This window comes from Lissotriton vulgaris, chromosome 4_1, assembly GCF_964263255.1.
Source record: "Lissotriton vulgaris chromosome 4_1, aLisVul1.2, whole genome shotgun sequence".
Classification (NCBI taxonomy): Eukaryota; Metazoa; Chordata; class Amphibia; order Caudata; family Salamandridae; genus Lissotriton; species Lissotriton vulgaris.
The window spans coordinates 2009916476-2009941440 of record NC_141691.1 but is presented as its reverse complement, the minus strand read 5'-3'; the positions used below and the strand labels follow the sequence as shown (position 1 = coordinate 2009941440).

At 47.6% G+C, this 24965-nt stretch overlaps 1 protein-coding gene across 1 annotated transcript in view; it reads left to right on the top strand.

The window, feature by feature from the left end:
• The window catches only part of NRBP2 (nuclear receptor binding protein 2), a 260810-nt gene extending 254219 nt beyond the window's left edge, over positions 1-6591 (top strand). Inside the window, exons 9-10 of the mRNA XM_086918121.1 lie at positions 384-439; positions 4105-6591. Coding sequence (XP_086774247.1) covers positions 384-439; positions 4105-4185 — 137 coding nt within the window. The 3' untranslated portion in view covers positions 4186-6591. The remainder of the gene's footprint in view (positions 1-383; positions 440-4104) is intronic.
• The last annotated feature ends 18374 nt before the right edge of the window (positions 6592-24965 follow it).

Below are 24965 nucleotides of genomic sequence, written 5' to 3'. Positions count from 1 at the left end.
ACAAAAGGCATTGTAGAATGTGGATTTGTTTGATGACGTATGCTTGGGTGTTCAGACCTTTTGTGACATCATTCACGGGATGGCCCATTTTAGTCACTGACATAGAGTTCATTCTTGACAACACCACTTGACATCATGTGGCAAATCTCATCATTGGGGGTTAAAGGGTATGCAATAGGGAGGCAATGCTTTTAAGCATGCATTTTACCTATCACATGCATGCACTTGACGATGGAACAGAAATGTGTCAATGTAGGTTGCCATTTTTAAATAGGAAGGTGAGGGTGCACAGAATGCCAAGAGATTCTTCTGGCCTCCTGGCAAGAATGTTGGCTAGTTTATTTGGCTGTTGCTCAATGTAATAATATGTTTTCTTTCTGTAGCAGACAGTTCCAGGGACATTGCTTCAGAGCTGGTGCACTACGGTTTCATTCACGAGGTGGGTGTGTAGACTACGCTGTAAAGAAACCTGCATGGCCTCTCTTACCATGTGCCTTTGACTCATCTCGTTTAGCTCCTCCCCTGTCTAATCCATTGGCTCGTCTGTTGTCTCAACTCCTGAAGCACCTTCTTGTCTTTACGTCATTGGTTCATTCTATCTTGTCTCTACTTCCATTGGCTCCGGCATTGTCTCAACTCTCTAAGCACCTTATTCACGTTGCTTCATTGGCTCATCCTCTCTTGTCTTTACTCTATTGGCTCATCCTTTCTTGTCTTTACTCTATTGGCTCATCCTCTCTTGTCTTTATTTTATTGGTTCATCCTCTCTTGTCTTTACTCTATTGGCTCATCCTCTCTTGTCTTATTGGCTCATCCTCTCTTGTCTTTATTTTATTGGCTCATCCTCACTTGTCTTTACTCTATTGGCTCATCCTCTCTTGTCTTTACTCTATTGGTTCATCCTCTCTTGTCTCTACTCCATCGGCTCTGGCATTGTCTCAACTCTCTATGCACCTTATTCACATATCATTCATTGGCTCATCCTCTATTGCCTTTACTCTTGGCTCATCCTCTCTTGTCTTTACTCTATTGGCTCATCCTCCCTTGTCTTTACTCTATTGGCTCCAGCATTGTCTCAATTTCCTAAGCACATTAGTCACTTTGCTTCATCAGTTAATCCTCTTTTGTGTTTACTTCATTGGGACCTCTGTTGTCTCCACTCCCTAACCCCAAATCAAACAATGGAGGACTGAAAGAAGTTATGGTACGTTACACACACTCCCAAAAATTACAAAAGTGTAGCATTCTGAACAACGAGGTCCTGGTAAACTATATTAGGTATCAGTGCCCCACCTGGTCATCGGAAGTGTTTACTTATTAAAGCACAAGCCCTCACCCACCAAGTGGTGGCATGCTTCATCCATCACCACCCCCTTTTGTACCGCATCATCATCATCGGGCTGTGCCATCTGGCATGACTTCTTCCTCTTTTCCTCTACATTGTTTGTCTTATGTGCCTCCTACAATCATACTCCATTAACTCAGTTCGCTAAACTACTTGTCTGCTTTTCAAAATGTGAATACATCAATTGTACAGTTTTATCGGTTTAACACTATCCCAGTTTACTCTGTTAGAAGAACGTTGCCATGCTCTCGCCTAATGCCTTTCTTGCCCTTTATGCATCTTCTTCCGTGGTTGTGACTGCATTCACTAGTTTGTCTGAAGGGGATTCTATGAAGGCAAATTATTTCATCGCACCAGAATCCTAGAGGGCAAAAATGCTGCCAGAGATTTCAGTAGCAAGCCTGTTAAAAAAGTTTATGTCCATCCTTTCTAAAAGTTTGAGTTTTATTTGTCTTGTCGTAAGAATCCAATCCATTTTGATGTCTCGCAAACTGTTTCACATTTCTTTCCCATTGGACCAGGGAGACCCTTGTGAGCCTTCCTTACAGCGGAGCAATCTGCTGAACACTCCATCTCTCCTTCCCCTTATCCTGTCCACACCTGTGTCCTGTTGCTTTTTCCCTCCTGTTTTCCTTGCAGTTCTGTTCCTAGTCACTCCCTTGCCCACTGACATCCAGCGACTTGTTTCCGAAGTTTGTTCACCTCCCCTACTGGCTCCCTGTCCTTCTCGATTGGCCACACTGCTTGCCCCGAAACCTACCTGTCTGCCCAGTCATAGACATTGCCTACCTCCAGGTCAGATCCACGATGCCCACATCGTGTCCATACCTCAAAGTATCAACTTGATATGTAAATTATTTCCATCCTGGGTTATTATATGCTACTATATCTCGTGTGGATATTCTAGAAATCTGACCTGGAACAATTTCTCCTGGATCTGTATTGAACCCCACTGTCTTAACTGGTTAGTTAGACCCTACATTTGTATGTGTGTGATAGTATAGCATGCATCATGACACTTCAGTCTCACATACTGCACAGCCGATGACTAGAGCGGCTTATATTATCAATTTCCAAGTCCATTGAATTCCTGTCTAGCTAGCGGAGGAGTGTTAAATTCTTTCTCATTTATTCATGCATTTAATGCAGAGCTTCCCTAACTCTCTTATCTTCAGTAATAAAAGATTGGAAAGATCTGGCAGCTTCCTCCTTCTAGATATCTAGTCTCACACCCCACAGTATGCACGTTTTGGGACTCTGTGGCTTCTCTCTATCCAAGCTTTGGGACGTTCTTCCCCTGGAGGTCAAAGCCCTTTCTCTTTGCTTCCCTGGTTTCCTTTAAAAAGATTCAGAGATCCCTCTGGTTCAATTGTATCGTGCTGTGTTTTTGTTTTGTGTGTTTGTACTGCTCATACCTAGAGTTTATAGATTGCGTACTACAGATCATCTGTCTCTGTTTTCTTCTCATCCCTTTATATCTACCCTTTGTACCAGGATCTCAAGTAACCGTTTTCCTCCTCTGCAGGTCTCAACTTTGTCAACTATTCTTCCTTCTTTGCTGCTCATCTCATCAGCATCTCTTGTCTTTCCCTCAGTGTCTACTCGATCACCCTCTGTCTTTCCATCCCCTCAAATTTACCATGCTTTTCGGCACTTTGAGGGCCAGAACTTCTATACTAACAGTGATCATAAACTGGTGAAGGAAAAGTTACTTGACTGTAACACTTTTCTTTGTTTGTCCAGGTTTTCCTTCCCCATCTCTGCCGGTGCTCCTGTTTCAGTTAGCTCTTTTTGCCTGTTTACTCCACTCTCTACTTTCTTCACCCTATGCACCTAGTCTCTCCTCCTCTCTCCCTTAATTTGCTCACGTATTAACCACCCCTCCAATCCCATTCCCTACTCCTTTTGATGCTTGTAATCCATCTCACAGGGAAAGCCAGGACGGGTTCCCCAGCGGAACACAGCGCCAAGAAACCCTGGGGTGAAAGTGCTCTCTGCAAATTCATACTAACATAACATAACATAACATCTAATCAGTGGCTGCCCCTGCCCAACGAAGATTGGGGGGAGGGGTGGGGAAGGATGGAGAGGGAACAGGTGTCGGGTTATTGAGGGCAAAAATAAAATCTAAAACAAAGCGTACCTCTCGCTGCCAGATCCGACAGCTGCCTTGGTGCATCATTTCTGGCAGTCTCTGGGAAGGAACAGGCTGCCCAGCCAATCCAGATGCTTCTCTCATACTATGAGAGCAACGCCATGATTGGTCTGAGCGGCCTGCTCTGCTGTTCAGACACTACCTGGGAGCCTGCGGCTTTTCTCCAACCTGGCCTTGAACACAGGGTTGGAGAGATAAAAGTGCGCATGTCTGTTTGGCCAGCCTGAGACGGCCGGCCAAACTTACATGTGCACTTCTAAGTGCCCACTCCTGCCTGTTATGGCCCACTCCACATGCACGCACGGTCAGCCAGAAACCCTCACATTAAAATAAAATGATATTGTTTTAATATTTTATTTTCTGTGATGGACTCTGACCAGTGGGGCGTTGCTCCTCCACTATTACGGAGGAGCCGCCCCTGCATCTAATTTTCTCTGATCCTCCCCTTTGTCATTTTTCTTAACCCATCCTGGTTTATCGTTTCTCTTCAGTGCTGCTCTTCCATCTGTTTGCATGTTCTTCGTGTTACCCGCTTCTCTTCTCTGCTCAGTACCGCTTGATGAATCCTCCATTTAAATAACTCTTTTATTTCTTCTCCTGCTAGGATGATTGCCAGAAACTCACCAGTTTCCTAGAAGAGGCCTTTCACAAACACAATCTGCCCCCCTGCGAGGTGATGCAGTGAACTCTTCGGCCACCGTGATCTCCAGCAAAGGTCATGATGCCACTGGGCGGAGCTGGCGGGTGCTGCATGCCCCGCCCACATTGGACAGGCAAGGGGCGTGGCGTGAACCCCAACATCAGCCTCTCGTCTTGCTTATTCTTACTTGCCTATTTTGCTGAAAGCCTTTCGCCGTGGCAAACAAAAGAGGGGAAGTTTCTGGGAAGCAAGACTTCATGAGGAATCGGACAAGATGGATGGTTCTGTCCAAACAAAGGAAGACCGAAGGAATGTTTTGGGGTCTTGGTTTTATTGACCCTTTTTAATGGTCCAAAAAAAGTTTTTTAATTTCCGAGTAATTAAATCAACTGAGAAGACGCTTGAAAAATTCAGTGGAGCCAAGAAAGTGAAATAAACGTGCTTGCATCAGCCCAAGCGTGACACTGAGCCAACATGGTCAAACTAATCATTGCCGAAGGAGGAGAAACTGAGCCATGCTATTTACTAAATGTGCTGCCTTGAAATCAGGTCTTCTTTTCCTGTAAATCATTGTGTAAATTGCTGGGACATCCCAGACCTGGCTATCTATTGCCAAAAAAGTGATCACTCAACTCTTTCGTCATTCCCTGTGTGTGACAGTAGTATGAGGCTATTAGAACTACAGGCCCCAAAATAATAACAGATAAGGTATTACCGAATGGTTCGCTCTAGTGTGTCATCCAGCACATGAGAGGAGACCTTCTGTTCTTGCCATGGGGCTGGTAACACAACCTGGACTTGGAATCACTACACTTATTTTACCTGAAGCATGGAACTGTGACTTCCTTTCTTACCTTGTGTAGATGTGAATTTACCATGCGTATAACACTTTAAGGACAAACCAGAGAATGCACCTGTCGAACAGTGATCAACCTGGAAAAGTTACTTGCCTGTGACACTAGTTTTCAGCCTGATATCCTGCTACAGATTATGATAGGGTTGACTCCTAAGGATCCTGCCACTAGAGTTCCAGAGTATGCCAGATATGTGCATGTGTAACTGCTTCTTGCTGCTTAGTCAAGCCTTTCCATCTTTCCCACACTTGTGTGAACTGTATTGAGGTCATTCAAAGGTCCAGTGGTCACTTTATCTTAACTGTCTGTCCTTATGGCCATTCACATCTGTCCTCTTCTGTCTGATTTTCCCTCATTTATTCAGGCCCCTTTGGACCCATCCATCCTTCATCTGTGCACCTATCCACTCGTGACCGTCCTTTAATTTATCTGCCCATCCATCTGTTATCTTCATATGTGCATCTATTCATCCATTATTTCATACATCTACTCATTTCTGTTCGTTCATCTGTCTATCTACTCCCTGTCTAGCCATCAAACCGTCTGCCTTCCCATTTGCACACTTTCCACCCAACCATTTCCATCTGTACACTGGTCTGCCTATTCATTCCTTCATCCACCCTTCTATGTGAAGTTACTTTTTGATTTACTGGTCCCGCCACTGTCGACATGTGTACGTATTCATCTTCGTTACTTTTTCCCATGTTTTCACACCTGTCCACTGATCTGCCTGTCTTTCCATTCATCTGTTTATCATTTGTCCCACCTGCCAGCGAATGTGCCTAACCATCCATTATACTGCTCGTCCACTGTTACAGATGTTTCTTGGTATGCCTATCCCTCTGTCCATACATTTTTTATAGGTGTTTCTTGGCATATCTATCTCTGTGTCAATCCATTGTTACAGATATTTCTTGGTTCACCTGTCCATCCATTGTTACAGATGTTTCTTGGTATGTCTATCCATCTGTCCATTCATTGTTACAAATGTTTCTTGGTATTTTATCCCTCTGTCCACCCATTGTTATAAATGTTTCTTGGTATGTCCATCCCTCTGTCCATCTATTCATCCATTGTTAGACGTTTCTTGGTTTGCCTAGCCCTCTGTCCATCAGTCCATTTGGTGTTACAGCTGTCTCCTTATCTTTCCATCTGCGCCCTCATCTGTCCATACCACCATCCAGCTCCCTGCTTAGATGTCCATAGTTTGTTCCTTCTGTTCATTCACACCTTTCAACATCTTCGAATTCTATCCATGGATTATCTATTCGCTCACAACCAGACTGCTAGCCTCATACCTAAATCCCCACACTCACCCATGAAATATTTAAGACAAACCCCGCCTGGTTTATATATTGCTGGATTCACCCTACCATGCGCCTTCTTTGTATTAAGACTTCTATCTGTTTTGCCGTCCCTGCGCATGTATTAATCCACATTTTTGGGATAACAGGAAATGTACACAGACCTATTTTAAAACAATGTATACATGTTCTGCAGTCTTGAGTATTGGCCTTCTCACTGCATCTCTAACACTTCTCATCTGATCTGAAATGAAACATGTTTTTGTCTTGAAATAGAACAGCTTTATCAGTGACCTATGTGTTATCTCAATTGTTGATTTTTCAAATAATAGGACCATCGGCTGCTAGATTTTGAATTCCCTTGTCTGGGTTTGGTGTGAGTGTGTTTAAGTCACTTAAAGTTGCTGGTAGGCACCATGCCTCCCTCCGATCACAACTTAAATTTCTTAATCCCATTCCGCGTCATTGGGGCAAGGAGTCTTTGCGCAAGGGCTAGAGGAAGATTTAAGTTGGGCCATTCCTCTCTTGAGTGATGTTAAATACGGTGGAAAATATAACTTTTTTGAAGGACTTCTGGGACTCGCATCTCTTACAAGTAGGGAAAGCTATTTAAATCCTTGAGTTTTACCAGGATTGTTAGTCCATTGGACCTTAAAAAGAATCATTTGGCCTTTTGTTTCCCAAATATCCCTTGGGAGAGAACTCCCAAACAAACCATAAAGTGTTCTTTAAACCCTTCCACGTTTTTGCCAATAATACTCGCTCAATGCTCTGTAATCTTATTTGAATGTCTACCTATAACATTTTAGAATAACTAATATATGTAGACAAGATGGCTTTATTGTTTTTTTTTTGGGTGGACAGAAGCGGTCAATATAGCCTTTCATCAAGCCCCAGACCATACTCGCCTCCTTCTCCTTGCACCCCCTAAATACATTTGGTACCTGATGTCCCTGCTAGGCATGTATTAGCATTGCCTATGATACAGAACTTCACTGAGAAAAAGATTCTTTCCAATGTGGGTTTCAGGGAACGTGGTTACGATTGCCTGAAACGAAAGCTAAAAGCATTTCCAAAGAAAAATAACTTACTTGTAGTATTCGACTAAGGATCTTATTACAACTTTTGGTGGAGCTGTAGCGGGGCAGTGCCAACAGCTGAGCCACCTCTCTGCCGCAGGTCGCTGCTGCCCACCCGCCAGATTATGACCAATTTGGTGGGCGGGCGGCGTGGCGGTCCTCCTGCAGTGCATCTTTCAAAGGCGGCGGTGCCTTTGAAAGAGGCACCGCATTTGGAACGCCACTCGGGATTCCTGCACAGCATGGACTTGAAAGTCCATGTTATGCTGGAACCTGAGTGCATGCACACAAGGGGGCTCATGTTTATTTATTTATTTGAACGTTTTATATAGCGCGAACAAGATCTTTGCAGATAATAAAGTCTCATCAGTATATAACTCCTTCAAAAATCAGAGTACCGAAACAATGGAAAATGACTCATCACACTCAATAAATCCAGTAACCCAACAAGATCAAACATCAGCTTTTAGATTTACACCCCCTACAGCTGAGCAGATCCAGAAAGAAATCCACACTACCAACTCAGGTAGCCCAACGGACCCTTGTCCACCTAGAATCATGCAGGTCTGTTCCATAGAACTAAGCCTAGTACTGGAAAAATTATTCTACAAAATTATTAATACTAATACCTTCCCAGATGACTGGAAAATGATATCCATCAGGCCACTGCTAAAGAAACCCAATCTAGACTGCGAAAATCCCAACAACTATAGACCCATAGCCAGGATCCCGTTTGCCGCAAAAATTTTGGAGAAGCTGTTAAACAGACAGCTATCTCAACATCTGATGGACGGAGATTGGCTCGACCATTCTCAGTTCGGTTTCCGGGCAGAACATGGGACGGAGACGGCCCTGATCACAGCAGTGGAGGAACTCAGGCAAATAATGGACAACGGATCGAAGGCCGTGCTGATACTACTCGACCTATCAGCGGCCTTCGATACGGTCAGCCACGAAATCCTTATAACGCGGTTAAAAACAGCAAACATACATGACTCAGCTTGCGCACTTACAGCCTCCTACCTAGAGAACAGAACCTTCTCAGTTGAATCAGGAGAAGCAAAATCCAATCTGTTCAGCCTACCATGCGGAGTCCCACAGGGCTCATCAATGAGCCCCACTCTTTTTAATTTATATGTAGCTCCACTTGCACAAATAATAAGGAACAACGGCTTCACCCCTATATCTTACGCCGACGACACCCAAATTGTAGTGTCAATAAGTAAGGAGGTACAAGACACAGCAGAAAAATTCCAATGCTGCATGGCAAAAATCAGCCAATGGATGAAAATGAACTGCTTAAAATTAAACGGCGACAAGAGTGAAGTCATGATACTAGGAGGAGACACAAACATATGGTCCCCCCTATGGTGGCCTACAAATATGGGAAGATGTCCAGAGTCGTCAGAAAAGGTGAAAAACCTAGGGATCATGTTAGACATTAACCTCTCTTTCGACACTCAAGCAAGCAAACTAGCTTCATCACTCTGGTACATCTTAAAGATGATTAAAAAGATTTTACCTTACATACCGTATGATTCACGCAAGACAGTGGTGACAGCACTGGCCTTGTCCAGACTGGACTACGGAAACGGCCTATATGCCGGAGCAAGGTAGAAAATCCTTCTTAAACTACAACACCTGCAGAACGCAGCAGCTAGGCTGATACTAGAAATACCAAAGTTCGAAAAAGTAAGCCATAAACTAAAGAGCCTGCATTGGCTCCCAATCGCAAGCAGGATACAATTTAAATCACTATGCTTGGCATACAAAGCAATAAACGGAACTGAATCAAAATTCCTAAGAACACATCTGCAACTATATGAGCCAAACAGAATTCTCAGATCCAGCCAAATGAAACTCATAAAGGTACCCAGATTCAGAAGAACCAATTGGGGCGGAAGAAGCTTTCTGGTACAGACGGCAAGAACATGGAACCAACTACCGCTAGACATAAAAACCAGTCCATCCCTGAAATCCTTCAGAAAGGAAGTTAAAACATGGCTTTTCGCTAAACAGCTCTAATCATACATCTTTAATGAGCCAGTGAGATTTCCCAGCGCCAAGACGCCCTCGGGCAATCGCGCGCTATACAAATAGAAAAATCAAAATCAAATCAGATATCAGAGCGCTTTACATAGAGTGCATGATCCTAGTCAAACAGGTAAGTCAGTAAAGCCTTACTAAGTGTTGAGCCTTATTAAGTGTTGAGCCTCTATGCATGTATCCCCAGGCTGAGAGGGCACAAGGGGCCCACTAGGGCCCCCTTTGTTTTAGCGCTGCCAGCCTTTTCATGGAGGAAAGACCTCCATCAAACCGCTGGCGGTCCTGAACTTGTAATATGCATGGTGGTGCTGCAGCGGCACAACCTTCATTTTACATAGTCCCTAACCGCTGCGCCACCACCAGGGTATGGCGGTTTCCTGGTGGAGGCGGCAGTTCCAATACGGTCTGACAGCCCAAATCGTAATAGGACAGTCTGACCTCTGGTGCGGCAGTGGCTGGACTGCCATCGACGCGCCACCCACTTGCAATTAGGCCCTTAATTCCAGGACTGTGCACAGAATGTTATGCTACAACACAGCAAGTTGAAATCCAGTGGTTACATGTAAGTAACTTGCTTTCTTTGTTTTTGTTAGAGATTATCACTTCTTAGTATATTTCTCAATATTTTTTTAAAATGCGGCTAAAAAGGCGAATCAGTATACATTTTAATAAAAAGAGGTGTGCCTCAAGCTTTAAAATGTTATGTAAAAGATATTTGATATAAGTGCATGTTCACCCAGATGTTTCTTGACACTTAGGAGGTACAAGATTTTAAACTGGACTCGCTGTTTTATTGGTATTCAATGCAATTCTTCCAGTACGGGGGTTGCATGCGTCAATCTGGACAAATTAAAGATTAAACAAGTCCCTTCCTTCCGGATCCCTTGTTATCCGTGAATGACCTTGTGTGCGTATAGTGCTGTTTGGACAATCCATTAGCTAGAGTAATAATTTTCCCTAGGGTAATAACGATGCTTACTAGCTTCAGCAGGAAGATTTGTTTGGACACAAATGATCAACCTGAACTTGAATAGAGAAGTCACTGTCTATGATGACTCCAAGACTTATGGCGGATGTTCTGGGCTTTGATGCTGGACCCATCTCTGAAGCCACTATAGCTGACTGCTAAAACTCACTTTGGTAGTTAGGATGTCTAGCTCCGTTTTGTCAAAGTTTAATTTCAGGTGGATTAAATGTATCCAATTCTTAATGAATAACATGATATTCTGGATTTCAGTTTTTGTAGACGAATTACTGTCTAAACTAAGCAATATTTGGGAGTTGTCTGCATAGTTGTAAAGCCTCCATGTCCTGTCAGATAGGCCTTGGATCATTGGTATGATGTACAGGTTCAACAGATGAGGGATAGGAAGGAGCCCTGGGTAACCAAAACAAGTAATCAGAAGTGCTTCCTGCGAAAATTGAGTTAAGTAGACTGACTGGGTTTGCTCTGTTAAGAAGAATTTAATGCAATTCTAGGTGACGCCTTGAAGACCAGTGGCTTCTAACATAGCCAACCATGAAATTTTGGCTAAACGGATAAAGCATGCAGATAGGTCGCTCAACACCAGAGCCAAGACTAGGCCAAACTCATCATCCAACCCCAAATCGTCCACCGCAGATAGAATTACAGATTCAGTACTGTGCAAGGAGCAGAATTCCGCTTGAAGTGGGTGTAGATCATTTGAGGTCTTGAAGTGCACAGATCTAGTGGAGGCCACATGTGCTGCCAGCATTTTACCGAATAAGGAAGCTATGAAGTTGATCTGTAGTTTTTTAAGACCATGGGGTTGCCACCCTAATTTTCTGTCAAAGGGAAGCAACCACTGTTTTTTAAAAAGTTTTTTTTTTAAGGGGAGCGGTACTGTCCCTTAGTGTATGGATTTATTCAACAAATCTAACTAGGGGCGCTTTGTGACTATTCAAGTGGAGAAACGGATTACGTTTAGTCATCCAAGCTAGTAGTTGAACTTCATCTAACACATGAAATAATGCTAGAGTAAGAGTTGTGCAGCAAGGTTTCTGCTGCTCCTAGAGATGTTGCTGCACTAATGCTGACTGTCCTTAATCATTTTTATCTTGTCCATGAAATAGAAATTAAGCCTAACACAGAATTCTCGTGTCACAGTAGGGGACTGAGTAATTCTATCAGTTTTTTAAAGAAGACAGCCGAGCACCATCTGTTTTTACTATGTGTTTGGACATATTGCTCACAGAAGAGGTTAAAACTAGGGGTGGGTGGAATATGCGTAGTCGCGCTATGCAAAGCTCCGCGAAACGGTAAAAAATCTCTGCGAACACGCGGAATTGCTTGTTCCGTGTGTTCGCGATGCTTTTTTCCTGTTCACGAACGCTGTTTGCATGCTCTGGGAGAAATATCTTGTGAACACTCATTTTGAAAGCGCGAGCAAGCAAAAAATTCTGCGAAGTTCGCAATTTTTGGCAATTCAGTGTTCTCCGCGGAACGTGAAATTGCCCAAATTCCCCAAATTCCGTGAGCCATCCGAAATTTACCACCCAGGCCTTGTTTAAACCCTGCACAGCTGGGGTTGGGCAGAGGGGTTAGCTGGAGGCCCATCGGCCCTTTGCAGCAGGGGAGGTTGGAAACGGGCAGGAGGATTTGGTGCTCAAGGGGTGGGTTGGGTGCAAGATGTTACTGGTGGTCAGGTCAACTGTGAGCAGTGTGGGGCTGGCAATCTCTGGGGGAGTTGGCCAAATGGCCTGGTCTGGCAGCCAACTCGCCGCTGTGCATAGCTGAAGATCTTGCACAGCAGGTTGCACGAGGAACTTGGGCGTATGCTAGGCTGAGAATGTGATTTTTTTTTTAACACAAAAATTCACTGAAAAAGAAATGTATAGTGAAGTTATAGTTAGGTATGGTAATAAGTTCTTAGCTTACATATAAAAAGCCTGAAATCCACTGAAAACACTAAAGATATATATTCACATTCTGGTGACACACTTTGCCTGATAAATGGTGTAATCCATGGCCAGACTCATTCCTACACTCACAGCTTCAAAGCTGAAATTTCCGTCCTCTACAGCTGCCCCCTCTGTGCCTCATCACTATCTTATTTATATTTAGCTAGCCAAACCTAGTTTTGAGGTAGCCCGACAATAGTAATAGATAGTCCGAGGATACTTCAGGTACAAATAATGAATGAATGAAGGGATTTGTTAAGTGCTCTGCTACTCAAAAGATTGTCACGGTGCTATACAGAGAATAGGAACAAGAAAGGAGTATTGAAAGACTAAAGTGTATAGTCACCTATAAGTGCACCACAAATCTGTGAACAATTAAAGAAAACACATTTTACAGGTAGAATAATTGTTTATATTATTTTGTTTCAGGATCACAGTGTATGCCTCGCATATTTTTGCACAGCTATGTATGGTTCAGATTCTTGCGCAAACGCTTAATAAAAGTTTACATTCATGATATATTCGTTTGATGCTTTCAAAAGTAAAATATTATAGCCTCGCAACCACTTCAACTAATCACAAACGTGTGATTAAAACTGTTCCAGGAAAGTGAAGCACTATAAAACATGCCAAAAAATTTCTGTTGAAGCCTTATTAAGAATTCACATACACTTTTCCTGGAATAACGTGTAAATGTTGTATTGGTGCAAAACAAGGTGGCTGATTTTAGGGTTCAAATACTGCAGTCCCCATCTCCTAACTACATTAAAGGAATTGTCCACACCACACCATACAGCCCCACCTAATGCAGCCTCACATTCTGTGTCGCAACAAACTGCAGCACACCGCAGATAACCACTGTAGGAGAGTAGGGTCTGCAATCCTATGATCACCCAGATTTTTTGCTTTTGTTTCACTGGTTTACGACTTTCTCTGGCTGTGAGCCTGCTAATCAGACCCACAGCCTGGCTGTTCTCTTTCTAAATTACGATATGTACCCTAGGTGCATTTACCAATTGGTACTGGGCCACCTTATCAGACCCCGTAACGCAGGGCATAGGTGTACCCAGGGCCGCCAGGGGCTGAAGCATGTATTATGCCACCCCTGGCTGGCCTCCTAAATTTGACACAACTGGCTGCACGACAGCTGGGGCGAAGACGTGTAACCACCCTTCGCTTTAGGTATAGTAACTCTATATCTAACCATACAATGGACACCCGAGTTCCTATCAGTCACTCCTATGGCAGGCCTTAACAATCCTGAAGGCAGAGTGCGTGGGCTCGTGTGAGCTAGGTTCAGGCCCGAGCCGAGCCCGGTTGCAGCTTGCGGAATCAAGACCCAATAGCTGTTCCATGATAACGCGTACCATATCGGTAACTCCGGTGTCGCGTTATCAAGGCATGTCGAGTAAGGTGTCATACGAATCGGGGTGCTGCCCTCTCACCAACTCTGGCGATGAGGTTAGCATCCCACCCTTCTAGAGGGACACGACATGTACGTAACTGTGAACCCCGGTTAAAGTTAACTGAAGCCTCAGCTCCACAAAATGGATGCTGCCACCACAGACACAAGTCTGACCTCCTGCTGCTGGGAGTCCTTCCAGCGAGGAGCACTTGGACAAAGGGTTTCCTGTCGAGGGCGCTGTTCGCACCGTCCCAGACAGGGTTTGTGTATTCTGGGTAGGTAGGGCTTTGGCGAGAAGGTGACTGCGGAGTGGCACCCCGGTGCTCACTACGCATCTGCCGGTTAGAACCAGTTCCAGGGGCGACAGCCCTGGCCTGGGGAAAGTCCGGCAGGGGAGAGGGGCGTAACTACCCCCCTTCCTGGTCCCACCCTTAGGGCAGGACCTAGTCATGTACCCACCCCTTTCTTTAGGATAAAGACCGGAGCGGGGACCCTTCCAAATTAGATCATCTTTGAATCAAGAACTACTTTCTACGAAAGGACATTCAAGACTCTTCTCAAGATTTCTCCCTTGTGGCTAAGGAGTAGTCACCCTGCATCAGCGGGCACCATCTAAGAACTCTGCGGTTTGCTGCAAGTCCTTCCTCAAGGATCCGACGGCCCAGCTCGACGAGAACCGGCTTCCCTGGCACCTCTGACCTCTACCCACGTCATCAGCTCAGCGGTGATCTGTGGGTGCGACGAGACCTCGAGGGACCGGCCATCATCAGAACCTGCACGCTCTTACAAACCAGCACGACCATCGAGGTAACTCTCTGGTGAGTGCTCTGGGGTCCGAGAAGCCCCGACCCTGAGCCGCTCTAGCACCGAAGTGCAGTCTCCCAGCATCTCCACGATCTGCGTGGGGCCCTTCTGCTCGCTGCTCAGCACGTTGTCTGGTCACTCGCCGCTGGCTTGTGCCCTTCTGTGACGACATCCGAGAATCATCACTGCTGGTCTGGTTGCTCCAGACTGGCCCTTGCTTCCATCTTTGCGAGAAGCACCCCGGACCCTCCTGGTCCACTCAAGACGCCATCTTAGGCCCACCACGTGGCCCTGAGATCTGCCAAGGCTTGTTGCCCCATCCTGGGCCCAGCGACGCCGACAGCATCATCCTTCGTGGGACAGCTCGCACCTCCACCGTGGTCGCCGACAACGCCTCCTGGTCCGTGAGACTGCAGAGCCTAGCGTCGCCCACTCACCTAGTCGAGGTGACGGCCAACCGGTGCCTTCCTGGTACCCTCTGACTACTGGCTAGTAGTACGAACTTGGTCCCCTCTGCTTTCAGGTTTCATCAATCTCCGATCCAGGCTTGGATCTCTACGAACTATTCAGCACTGGTCGCCGGCCAGCAACTCCTTTCTTCCGGCTCCTGGCTCGTCAGCGAAGACCCCGACGCCTGTAAGACTTGTGCAGCCGCAGCCCTCGTGGCTAGGTAACTCGGCATTTCGGTGCCTGCATAGCCTCCTTACTCTAGGGTCCTGAGTCCCTCGCTTCCGACTTGCCTTATCGGGTCCGCCCGAGACCTTAACCTTTCCGTGTCCCCGGACACTTGTTTTAATTGTGCACTTGAAGTATTTGCTAAAGAGATTTGGTTTGTGCTTAGTACCCTGTCCTCATAAAGAGTACAGGGCTGTTGTGATTCTTAATAAATATCCTGTTTATTTTCATAACACTTGTGTGGTGTCCTTTCACTGGGTGTTCAAGGGGTACATGTGTGGTAAACAGCTGGCTTAACACGCCCTCTCGAGTCTTTAGCCTTAGACTGCTCGTATCCACGCTACTAGGATAGCTGGTCTATAGGTTGACTTACAACCAAACACCATAAGGGTCGTTGGAACGATACATAGCGGTCGCTAGAATAGCGAACGTTGCATATCGGGCCAACTTCTCACATTGGTGAGCAGCGGTGGGATTTGAGCTTGCTGTTGTTTTACCACACGTATCCTAAGAATATCTTGTTGAAAGATCGCACAAGTACTGTTAGTACATATAACCAAAGCTTAGAATACTCTGAGTTCTACTGAACCAGCTGTTGTAGCTCCTCAAGGCTTAGCACACCTTGGCTACAACTCTTAGCAAGGGTACAGTAGGTAAACACGTAGTGTAGGTAGGTGCATCACTTACACCACACTAGAAACAGTATGTCGGACAAAGGAGGAAACTCTGGGTCTCCCCTTGTGTCAGTTGACCCTCCACAGGTCATCCCTTCAGGATATACTGTGCTGAGCTTCAAGGAGTTAAGACGACTGTGTCACTCCAGGAAGATTCAGCAGGGGTCTAACCCCACAACGTCATTTCTGATTGGTCTCTTGGAGACTTATGATGCCAGAAGAGCTGAGAAACTTCGTAGCTCTTCTAATCCAGAAGGAGACATGCCTCCCCTCGAGGGAACCCGGGACGATCCTGACCTCATCCACCTCGCAACTGAGAACGAAGATGTGGAGGAGGATGAGGATGAGGATCTCTCTGGGGATGAGGCAGATAAGGGACAGGTAGAAGTCGTCAGACTAAGCAGGTCCAACTTAAGCAAACATGATAGCGGTACTGGGGGACCCCTGGGGCCACTAACAGGTCAGCTTAACATTGGGAATGGACGAGCCAGATCTCTGTCAAGAGGCTCTGGCAGATCCCTTCAAACCAATGGCTCTCACAACTCGTCTCAGAGAGGGATGACGTCCCCTCAGAGGAGAGTGTACGAAGCTAAGGAAAGGGCAGCCAATCTAAGGATTGAAAGGGAAGAACTTGCCCTGGCCAAAGAGAGGCTTGCCTTTGCTAGAGAGCAACAGTTAAGTGGGGCAGTCCCCACTGGTGGCAGCAATGTACCTAGTAATAGGGAAAAGAGTTTCGATACGAAACACCTTGGTAAGATAGTGCCCCCCTTTAAACAAGGGGACGACATCCACAAATGGATTACTGCTTTGGAGAGGGCCTGCACTGTGCAGGGTGTTCCCCAGAGTCAGTGGGCAGCTATCTTGTGGCTCTCCTTTGAAGGAAAAGGAAGAGACAAGCTCCTCACCACAAGGGTGGAGGATGCTAACAATTACCAAATCTTGAAGAATACACTCGTTGAAGGGTTCGGCCTAACCACTGAGCAGTACAGGGTGCTGTTCAGGGATACCCAGAAAACGCAGTCTCAAGATTGGTCTGATTTTGTCGATTGTGCCACTAAGGCTTTTGAGGGCTGGTTGCTGGGCAGTAAGGTTACTGATTACGAAGGATTGTATAATTTGATGATGAGAGAACAAATTTTAAACAATTGTCAGAGCCAGTTGTTGCATCAGCATCTTGTCGACTCGGATCTGACCTCTCCCCAAGAATTGGGAAAGAAGGCAGACAGATGGGTTCGTACAAGAGTTAAACAGAACCAGGGCCAGAATCAAGGTGGTCAGAAGAAAGCAGACCAGAAGGGTAAAGATTCTAAAGGGGAACAAAGTGACCAGAAGTCTTCGACAGGTCCCCAACAACCCAAAGAGGGTGGGGGTCAGGCTCCCCAAAAGAAGAAAGAAGGCCAATCCAAAAGATGGTGCCAGTACTGTAAAAGTAAATCTCACTGGTTTAGTGAGTGCACCAAGAAAGGAGGAGGGCAGACTCCTGCCACTGCAGCCCCTAAGGCACCTGTGCCCCCTAGTACAGTCAGCAGTGGTAGTGCGCCTCCCAAGGGTTTAGTAGGGTTAACCCTGGGTTCTGAGGGGCGTGACAACTTAGTTGGCACACTCACTCAGGCTGTCCTTGTCAGTACAGGGGACGCGGACGTATCCCCTGACGGAAGCCCCAATACTTTGGGCAAATACCGACAGACGCCTTTCATAAATGGAAAGATGGCTCAGGCCTATAGGGACACTTGTGCCAGCGTCACCATGGTGACGCCTAACTTTGTGGACCCTGGACAGATCATGCCAGGTACAGAATTCCTGGCGACCAATGCAAGCAATGTCACTACCAATCACAGTATGGCAATTGTAGCTTTCTCCTGGGGAGGGGTAACTGGCCAAAAGAAGGTTGTAGTTAGTCCAGACCTCCCAGTGGATTGTTTGTTGGGCAATGATTTGGAGTCGTCACAATGGTCAGAAGTGGAGCACCGGACTCACATGGAAATGTTAGGTTTGCCAGCACATGTGTTCGCTGTGACTAGGTCACAGGTCAGGAAGTGCCCCACTGAGCAGGTGCTGGATCCTGGAACAACGGACCAGACACCTCCCAAGAAAAAGAGCAGTAGGGTTAAGGCTGCGCCTTCCCCCTTGCCCCAGGTCGAGGATCAAGTCTCAGAGGAGGCTGACCTACAGGAATTGCGGGAAACTGAGCCTAGGGAATTCGAACTTGATCAAGTTGAATTCTTGGGTTCAGGGGGACCCTCAAGGGAAGACCTGGGGAAGGACCAGTTAGACTGCCCTTCTCTTGAACCCCTCAGACAGCAGGCTGCTGCTGAGGCTGCTGGGAACGCCACAGGTACCCACAAGGTATACTGGGAAGATGGACTCCTGTACACTGAGTCAAGAGACCCCAAGCCTGGCATGACCAGGAGGCTGGTTGTACCCTTGTCTCAGCGTGGTTTCCTACTTACCTTGGCCCACGAGATTCCCTTAGCAGGTCACTTGGGCCAGACGAAAACGTGGGACAGGCTTGTCTCACACTTTCACTGGCCTCACATGAACGAAGATACCAAGGAGTTTTGCCGCTCCTGTGTCACTTGCCAAGCCAGTGGTAAGTCAGGTGGCACGACAAAGGCCCCCCTTATACCAATGCCTGTGGTGGGGGTACCCTTTGAACGGGTGGGGATCGACATCGTCGGTCCCATGGAACCACCTACAGCATCAGGGCACAAGTTTATACTGGTGGTAGTGGATCATGCCACCAGGTATCCTGAAGCTATTCCCCTTAGGACCACTACAGCACCTGTTGTGGCAAGAGCCCTAGTTGGAGTGTTCTCCAGAGTGGGCTTCCCTAAGGAGGTCGTCTCCGACAGAGGTGCAAACTTTATGTCGAGCTACTTAACTGCTATGTGGAAGGAATGTGGTGTTAACTACAAGTTCACTACACCCTATCATCCACAATGCAATGGGCTTGTTGAGAGATTCAACAGGACCCTAAAAGGGATGATTCATGGACTACCGGAAAAGCTTCGGCGTAGATGGGACGTCCTGATCCCCTGCCTCTTGTTCGCCTACAGAGAAGTCCCACAGAAGGGGGTTGGCTACAGCCCTTTTGAACTTTTGTACGGGCATCCTGTAAGGGGACCCCTGTGTTTGGTGAAGGAAGGATGGGAGAGACCTCTCAAAAAGCCTGCAGCCAACATAGTGGACTATGTGCTCAGCCTCCGCTCGCGGATGGCTGAATACATGGAAAAGGCATCTGAAAACCTTAAGGCCAGCCAAGAACTCCAGAAAGCTTGGCATGACCAAAAGGCTGTCTTGACTGTTTACCAGCCCGGACAGAAGGTGTGGGTGTTGGAGCCAGTGGCCCCAGCAGCACTCAAGGACAAATGGTCCGGGCCCTACACCATCCTGGAGAAAAAGGGAGAGGTCACCTACCTGGTCGACCTGGGAACTCCCCGGAGCCCCCACAGGATGCTCCACGTCAACAGGCTAAAAGCATATGTCGACAGGAAGGACATGAGTTTGCTCATGGCCCTAGATGAGGGACAGGAGGAGGAGAGTGACCCTCTCCCCGACCTGCTCACTCAGAATCCTGACGATGGATCGGTAGATGGTGTTGTCTTTTGTGGCAGCCTCTCCGAACATCAACAGAGAGACTGTAAACAGGTTCTTCAGTCTTTCAGACATATGTTTTCTCTAACACCCAGCCAGACCGATTGGTGCACCCATGAGGTTGACACTGGTGACAGCCTGCCCGTGAAGAGTAAAATCTACAGGCAGCCTGATCACGTTAGAGACTGCATCAAGAGTGAAGTGCAGAAAATGTTGGAGCTGGGAGTCATTGAACCCTCGGATAGCCCTTGGGCTAGTCCCGTAGTTCTAGTGCCGAAACCTCACACCCAGGGTGGTAAGAGAGAGATGAGGTTTTGCGTAGACTACAGGGGTCTCAATGCAGTCACTAAGACTGACGCCCACCCAATACCAAGGGCAGACAAACTTATCGATAGATTGGCTTCGGCCAACTACTTAAGTACGTTTGACCTGACAGCTGGGTATTGGCAAATCAGGTTAGCTGAGGACGCCAAGCCTAAAACCGCATTTTCAACCCCTGGTGGGCATTATCAGTTCGTGGTGATGCCCTTCGGTCTGAAAAATGCACCTGCCACCTTCCAACGGTTGGTGAATCAAGTCCTTACTGGGCTGGATGACTTCTGTGCGGCGTATCTTGACGATATCGCTGTCTTTAGCTCCACCTGGGAGGATCACCTGGTCCACCTGCGGAAGACATTAGAGGCACTGCAAGCAGCAGGTCTCACTATCAAGGCCACCAAGTGCCAGATAGGGCAGACACAGGTTGTATACCTGGGCCACCTTGTAGGTGGAGGCCAGGTTCAGCCACTGGAGAGCAAGATACAGTCAATCAGGGACTGGGCTCCTCCAACCACCCAGACTCAGGTTCGAGCTTTCTTGGGCCTGACTGGTTACTACCGGAAGTTTGTCAGGAACTATGGTTCCATTGTGACACCATTAAACGAACTGACAAGCAAGAAAATGCCAAAAAAGGTTCAGTGGACAGCGAGCTGTCAAAAAGCATTCGATGACCTAAAGCAGGCCATGTGCACGGCGCCTATCCTCAAGAGTCCGGACTACTCCAAACCATTCATTGTCCAAACAGATGCTTCTGAGTTGGGTGTGGGAGCTGTTCTTTCTCAACTGAATTTTGATGGTCAAGACCAGCCCATTGCTTTTATAAGCAGAAGGCTGACCCCTAGAGAGAAGAATTGGTCAGCTATTGAGAGGGAGGCCTTTGCTGTGGTTTGGGCCCTGAAGAAGCTGAGGCCATACTTGTTTGGCACTCACTTCAAGATTCAGACCGACCATAAGCCCCTCTTATGGCTAAATCAGATGAAGGGTGAAAACCCCAAACTGCTTAGGTGGTCCATTTCCCTACAGGGGATGGACTTTACAGTGGAACATAGACCTGGTACTGATCATGGCAATGCCGATGGGCTCTCCAGATATTTCCACTTAGAACAAGAAGACTCACCTGGTCAAGGTTAGCTTATTGTTCCGACGTTTGGGGGGGTGTCATGTAGGAGAGTAGGGTCTGCAATCCTATGATCACCCAGATTTTTTGCTTTTGTTTCACTGGTTTACGACTTTCTCTGGCTGTGAGCCTGCTAATCAGACCCACAGCCTGGCTGTTCTCTTTCTAAATTACGATATGTACCCTAGGTGCATTTACCAATTGGTACTGGGCCACCTTATCAGACCCCGTAACGCAGGGCATAGGTGTACCCAGGGCCGCCAGGGGCTGAAGCATGTATTATGCCACCCCTGGCTGGCCTCCTAAATTTGACACAACTGGCTGCACGACAGCTGGGGCGAAGACGTGTAACCACCCTTCGCTTTAGGTATAGTAACTCTATATCTAACCATACAATGGACACCCGAGTTCCTATCAGTCACTCCTATGGCAGGCCTTAACAATCCTGAAGGCAGAGTGCGTGGGCTCGTGTGAGCTAGGTTCAGGCCCGAGCCGAGCCCGGTTGCAGCTTGCGGAATCAAGACCCAATAGCTGTTCCATGATAACGCGTACCATATCGGTAACTCCGGTGTCGCGTTATCAAGGCATGTCGAGTAAGGTGTCATACGAATCGGGGTGCTGCCCTCTCACCAACTCTGGCGATGAGGTTAGCATCCCCCCCTTCTAGAGGGACACGACATGTACGTAACTGTGAAACCCGGTTAAAATTAAATGAAGCCTCAGCTCCACAAAATGGATGTTGCCACCACAGACACAAGTCTGACCTCCTGCTGCTGGGAGTCCTTCCAGCGAGGAGCACTTGGACAAAGGGTTTCCTGTCGAGGGCGCTGTTCGCACCGTCCCAGACAGGGTTTGTGTATTCTGGGTAGGTAGGGCTTTGGCGAGAAGGTGACTGCGGAGTGGCACCCCGGTGCTCACTACGCATCTGCCGGTTAGAACCAGTTCCAGGGGCGACAGCCCTGGCCTGGGGAAAGTCCGGCAGGGGAGAGGGGCGTAACTACCCCCCTTCCTGGTCCCACCCTTAGGGCAGGACCTAGTCATGTACCCACCCCTTTCTTTAGGATAAAGACCGGAGCGGGGACCCTTCCAAATTAGATCATCTTTGAATCAAGAACTACTTTCTACGAAAGGACATTCAAGACTCTTCTCAAGATTTCTCCCTTGTGGCTAAGGAGTAGTCACCCTGCATCAGCGGGCACCATCTAAGAACTCTGCGGTTTGCTGCAAGTCCTTCCTCAAGGATCCGACGGCCCAGCTCGACGAGAACCGGCTTCCCTGGCACCTCTGACCTCTACCCACGTCATCAGCTCAGCTGTGATCTGTGGGTGCGACGAGACCTCGAGGGACCGGCCATCATCAGAACCTGCACGCTCTTACAAACCAGCACGACCATCGAGGTAACTCTCTGGTGAGTGCTCTGGGGTCCGAGAAGCCCCGACCCTGAGCCGCTCTAGCACCGAAGTGCAGTCTCCCAGCATCTCCACGATCTGCGTGGGGCCCTTCTGCTCGCTGCTCAGCACGTTGTCTGGTCACTCGCCGCTGGCTTGTGCCCTTCTGTGACGACATCCGAGAATCATCACTGCTGGTCTGGTTGCTCCAGACTGGCCCTTGCTTCCATCTTTGCGAGAAGCACCCCGGACCCTCCTGGTCCACTCAAGACGCCATCTTAGGCCCACCACGTGGCCCTGAGATCTGCCAAGGCTTGTTGCCCCATCCTGGGCCCAGCGACGCCGACAGCATCATCCTTCGTGGGACAGCTCGCACCTCCACCGTGGTCGCCGACAACGCCTCCTGGTCCGTGAGACTGCAGAGCCTAGCGTCGCCCACTCACCTAGTCGAGGTGACGGCCAACCGGTGCCTTCCTGGTACCCTCTGACTACTGGCTAGTAGTACGAACTTGGTCCCCTCTGCTTTCAGGTTTCATCAATCTCCGATCCAGGCTTGGATCTCTACGAACTATTCAGCACTGGTCGCCGGCCAGCAACTCCTTTCTTCCGGCTCCTGGCTCGTCAGCGAAGACCCCGACGCCTGTAAGACTTGTGCAGCCGCAGCCCTCGTGGCTAGGTAACTCGGCATTTCGGTGCCTGCATAGCCTCCTTACTCTAGGGTCCTGAGTCCCTCGCTTCCGACTTGCCTTATCGGGTCCGCCCGAGACCTTAACCTTTCCGTGTCCCCGGACACTTGTTTTAATTGTGCACTTGAAGTATTTGCTAAAGAGATTTGGTTTGTGCTTAGTACCCTGTCCTCATAAAGAGTACAGGGCTGTTGTGATTCTTAATAAATATCCTGTTTATTTTCATAACACTTGTGTGGTGTCCTTTCACTGGGTGTTCAAGGGGTACATGTGTGGTAAACAGCTGGCTTAACACGCCCTCTCGAGTCTTTAGCCTTAGACTGCTCGTATCCACGCTACTAGGATAGCTGGTCTATAGGTTGACTTACAACCAAACACCATAAGGGTCGTTGGAACGATACATAGCGGTCGCTAGAATAGCGAACGTTGCATATCGGGCCAACTTCTCACAACCACAACTAGCCATCTGACACCTCACAATGCCACATTACAGCACACCATCCAACACCGCACTAAGACACTTTACACCAACATTATCCAACTCTGCTCTCACGAACTATGCAACACAACTTCAAACTGTGGGAAGCTGGCTCTTTATATAGTGGACCAAAATGGGGTACACTCTGTAAAGAGTCCAGACAAACCCCAATTGGGTTCCAGAGGCACAAATGATAACCCAAATGCTCGCTTTTGTGGTAGTGTAGGCGAGCAGTTAGGCTGATCAAAGGGTAGTGTTAAGCATTTATTGCAGACATAAAGATAGTAAGTGAGACACACACTCACTAAAAAAAATCAAATACAGATTTTCATTTGGATTTAGATACCAAGCTCATCAGAATCAGGCAAGTACTTTTCGAGATATTTATTTTTAACCATTTCAAAAGTTTCCACAGTGCAATTTCTGGAGTGGTAAAGTCATCCTTACTTACAGGGCCTTTCTCCTGGACTGAAGGTGAGTATGGGGCAAGATCTAAGGCTACACCAACAGGTTACCTCAGGCGGCACTGGGGCTGCCAGGTGCAGAGGTGCATCTCAGCATCGGGTGACCCATTCACTTAAATGGGGAATGGTCTGATCAAGTCAAGAAAAGAATGCAAGCTCGGACAGTGGGCTAGCATGGGTGAACCCACAGGGAGAGTCGGCCCTTAAGATGATCGGGCTGTGGGTCCCCGGTGCAGTGGTGTCTTTAGGCATTGGGTCCGTGCTGAAAGAGACACTCACGTTTGAGGGGGGCCTGCACAAAGAGGCTGCAGGTCACAACTGGGAGTCCAGTCTAGGAAAAACCAAGTGTGGGCTGAGCCTTCCAGGGTCTCAGGACTCCATGTGCACCGTCACCTTCCTCGAACCTGCTGAGGTGTAAGGGTGCAGTGGTACTTGGAGATGTCGGTAGGCGGTGGTCAGACGTTCACTCTTTGTCTTTTTTTCTGCAGGAAGTGGTAAACAGGATGACTGGGCCATTCTCAGTGTGGGTCTCACGGTCCTTGAAATCACTCAACGTGCAGGTCGGTTTTCCTCTATGTTAGTGTCCGGTCTGGACACAAAAATCCGTGGTTGATGCCAGGGGTTGGTACCCCGGGTATTGGTGCTGTGCTGCTGCAACCGGTCCTGGCTTTCCCATACTTAGAGTGAGGACGGATATGACCTCTTCCTGGTCGACTACTGCGTCGGTAGTCCTGGTAAGCTGCAGGACGGTGAACCAGACCTTGCTTCTTTGATGCCTGTGGCTGAAGGAGAGTAGCTCCTCTACTCCAAGGGAGTTCCTCTGGTGATTTGCGAAGCATTGGCAGCCCTCCAGGTTTCATGGAATCTGCACAGCAGCAGCTTCTCCATGAGGGTCGGGTGCAGCTGGCAGGGTTGGCGCCAAGTCAGTTGTTCCTCCTCTGTTCTCGTGTCAGCCATCTTCTTTGTCCACTCGTTCTTTTTGTTTGTCGAATCTGAAGTCCTGGATCAGGGGTGCCA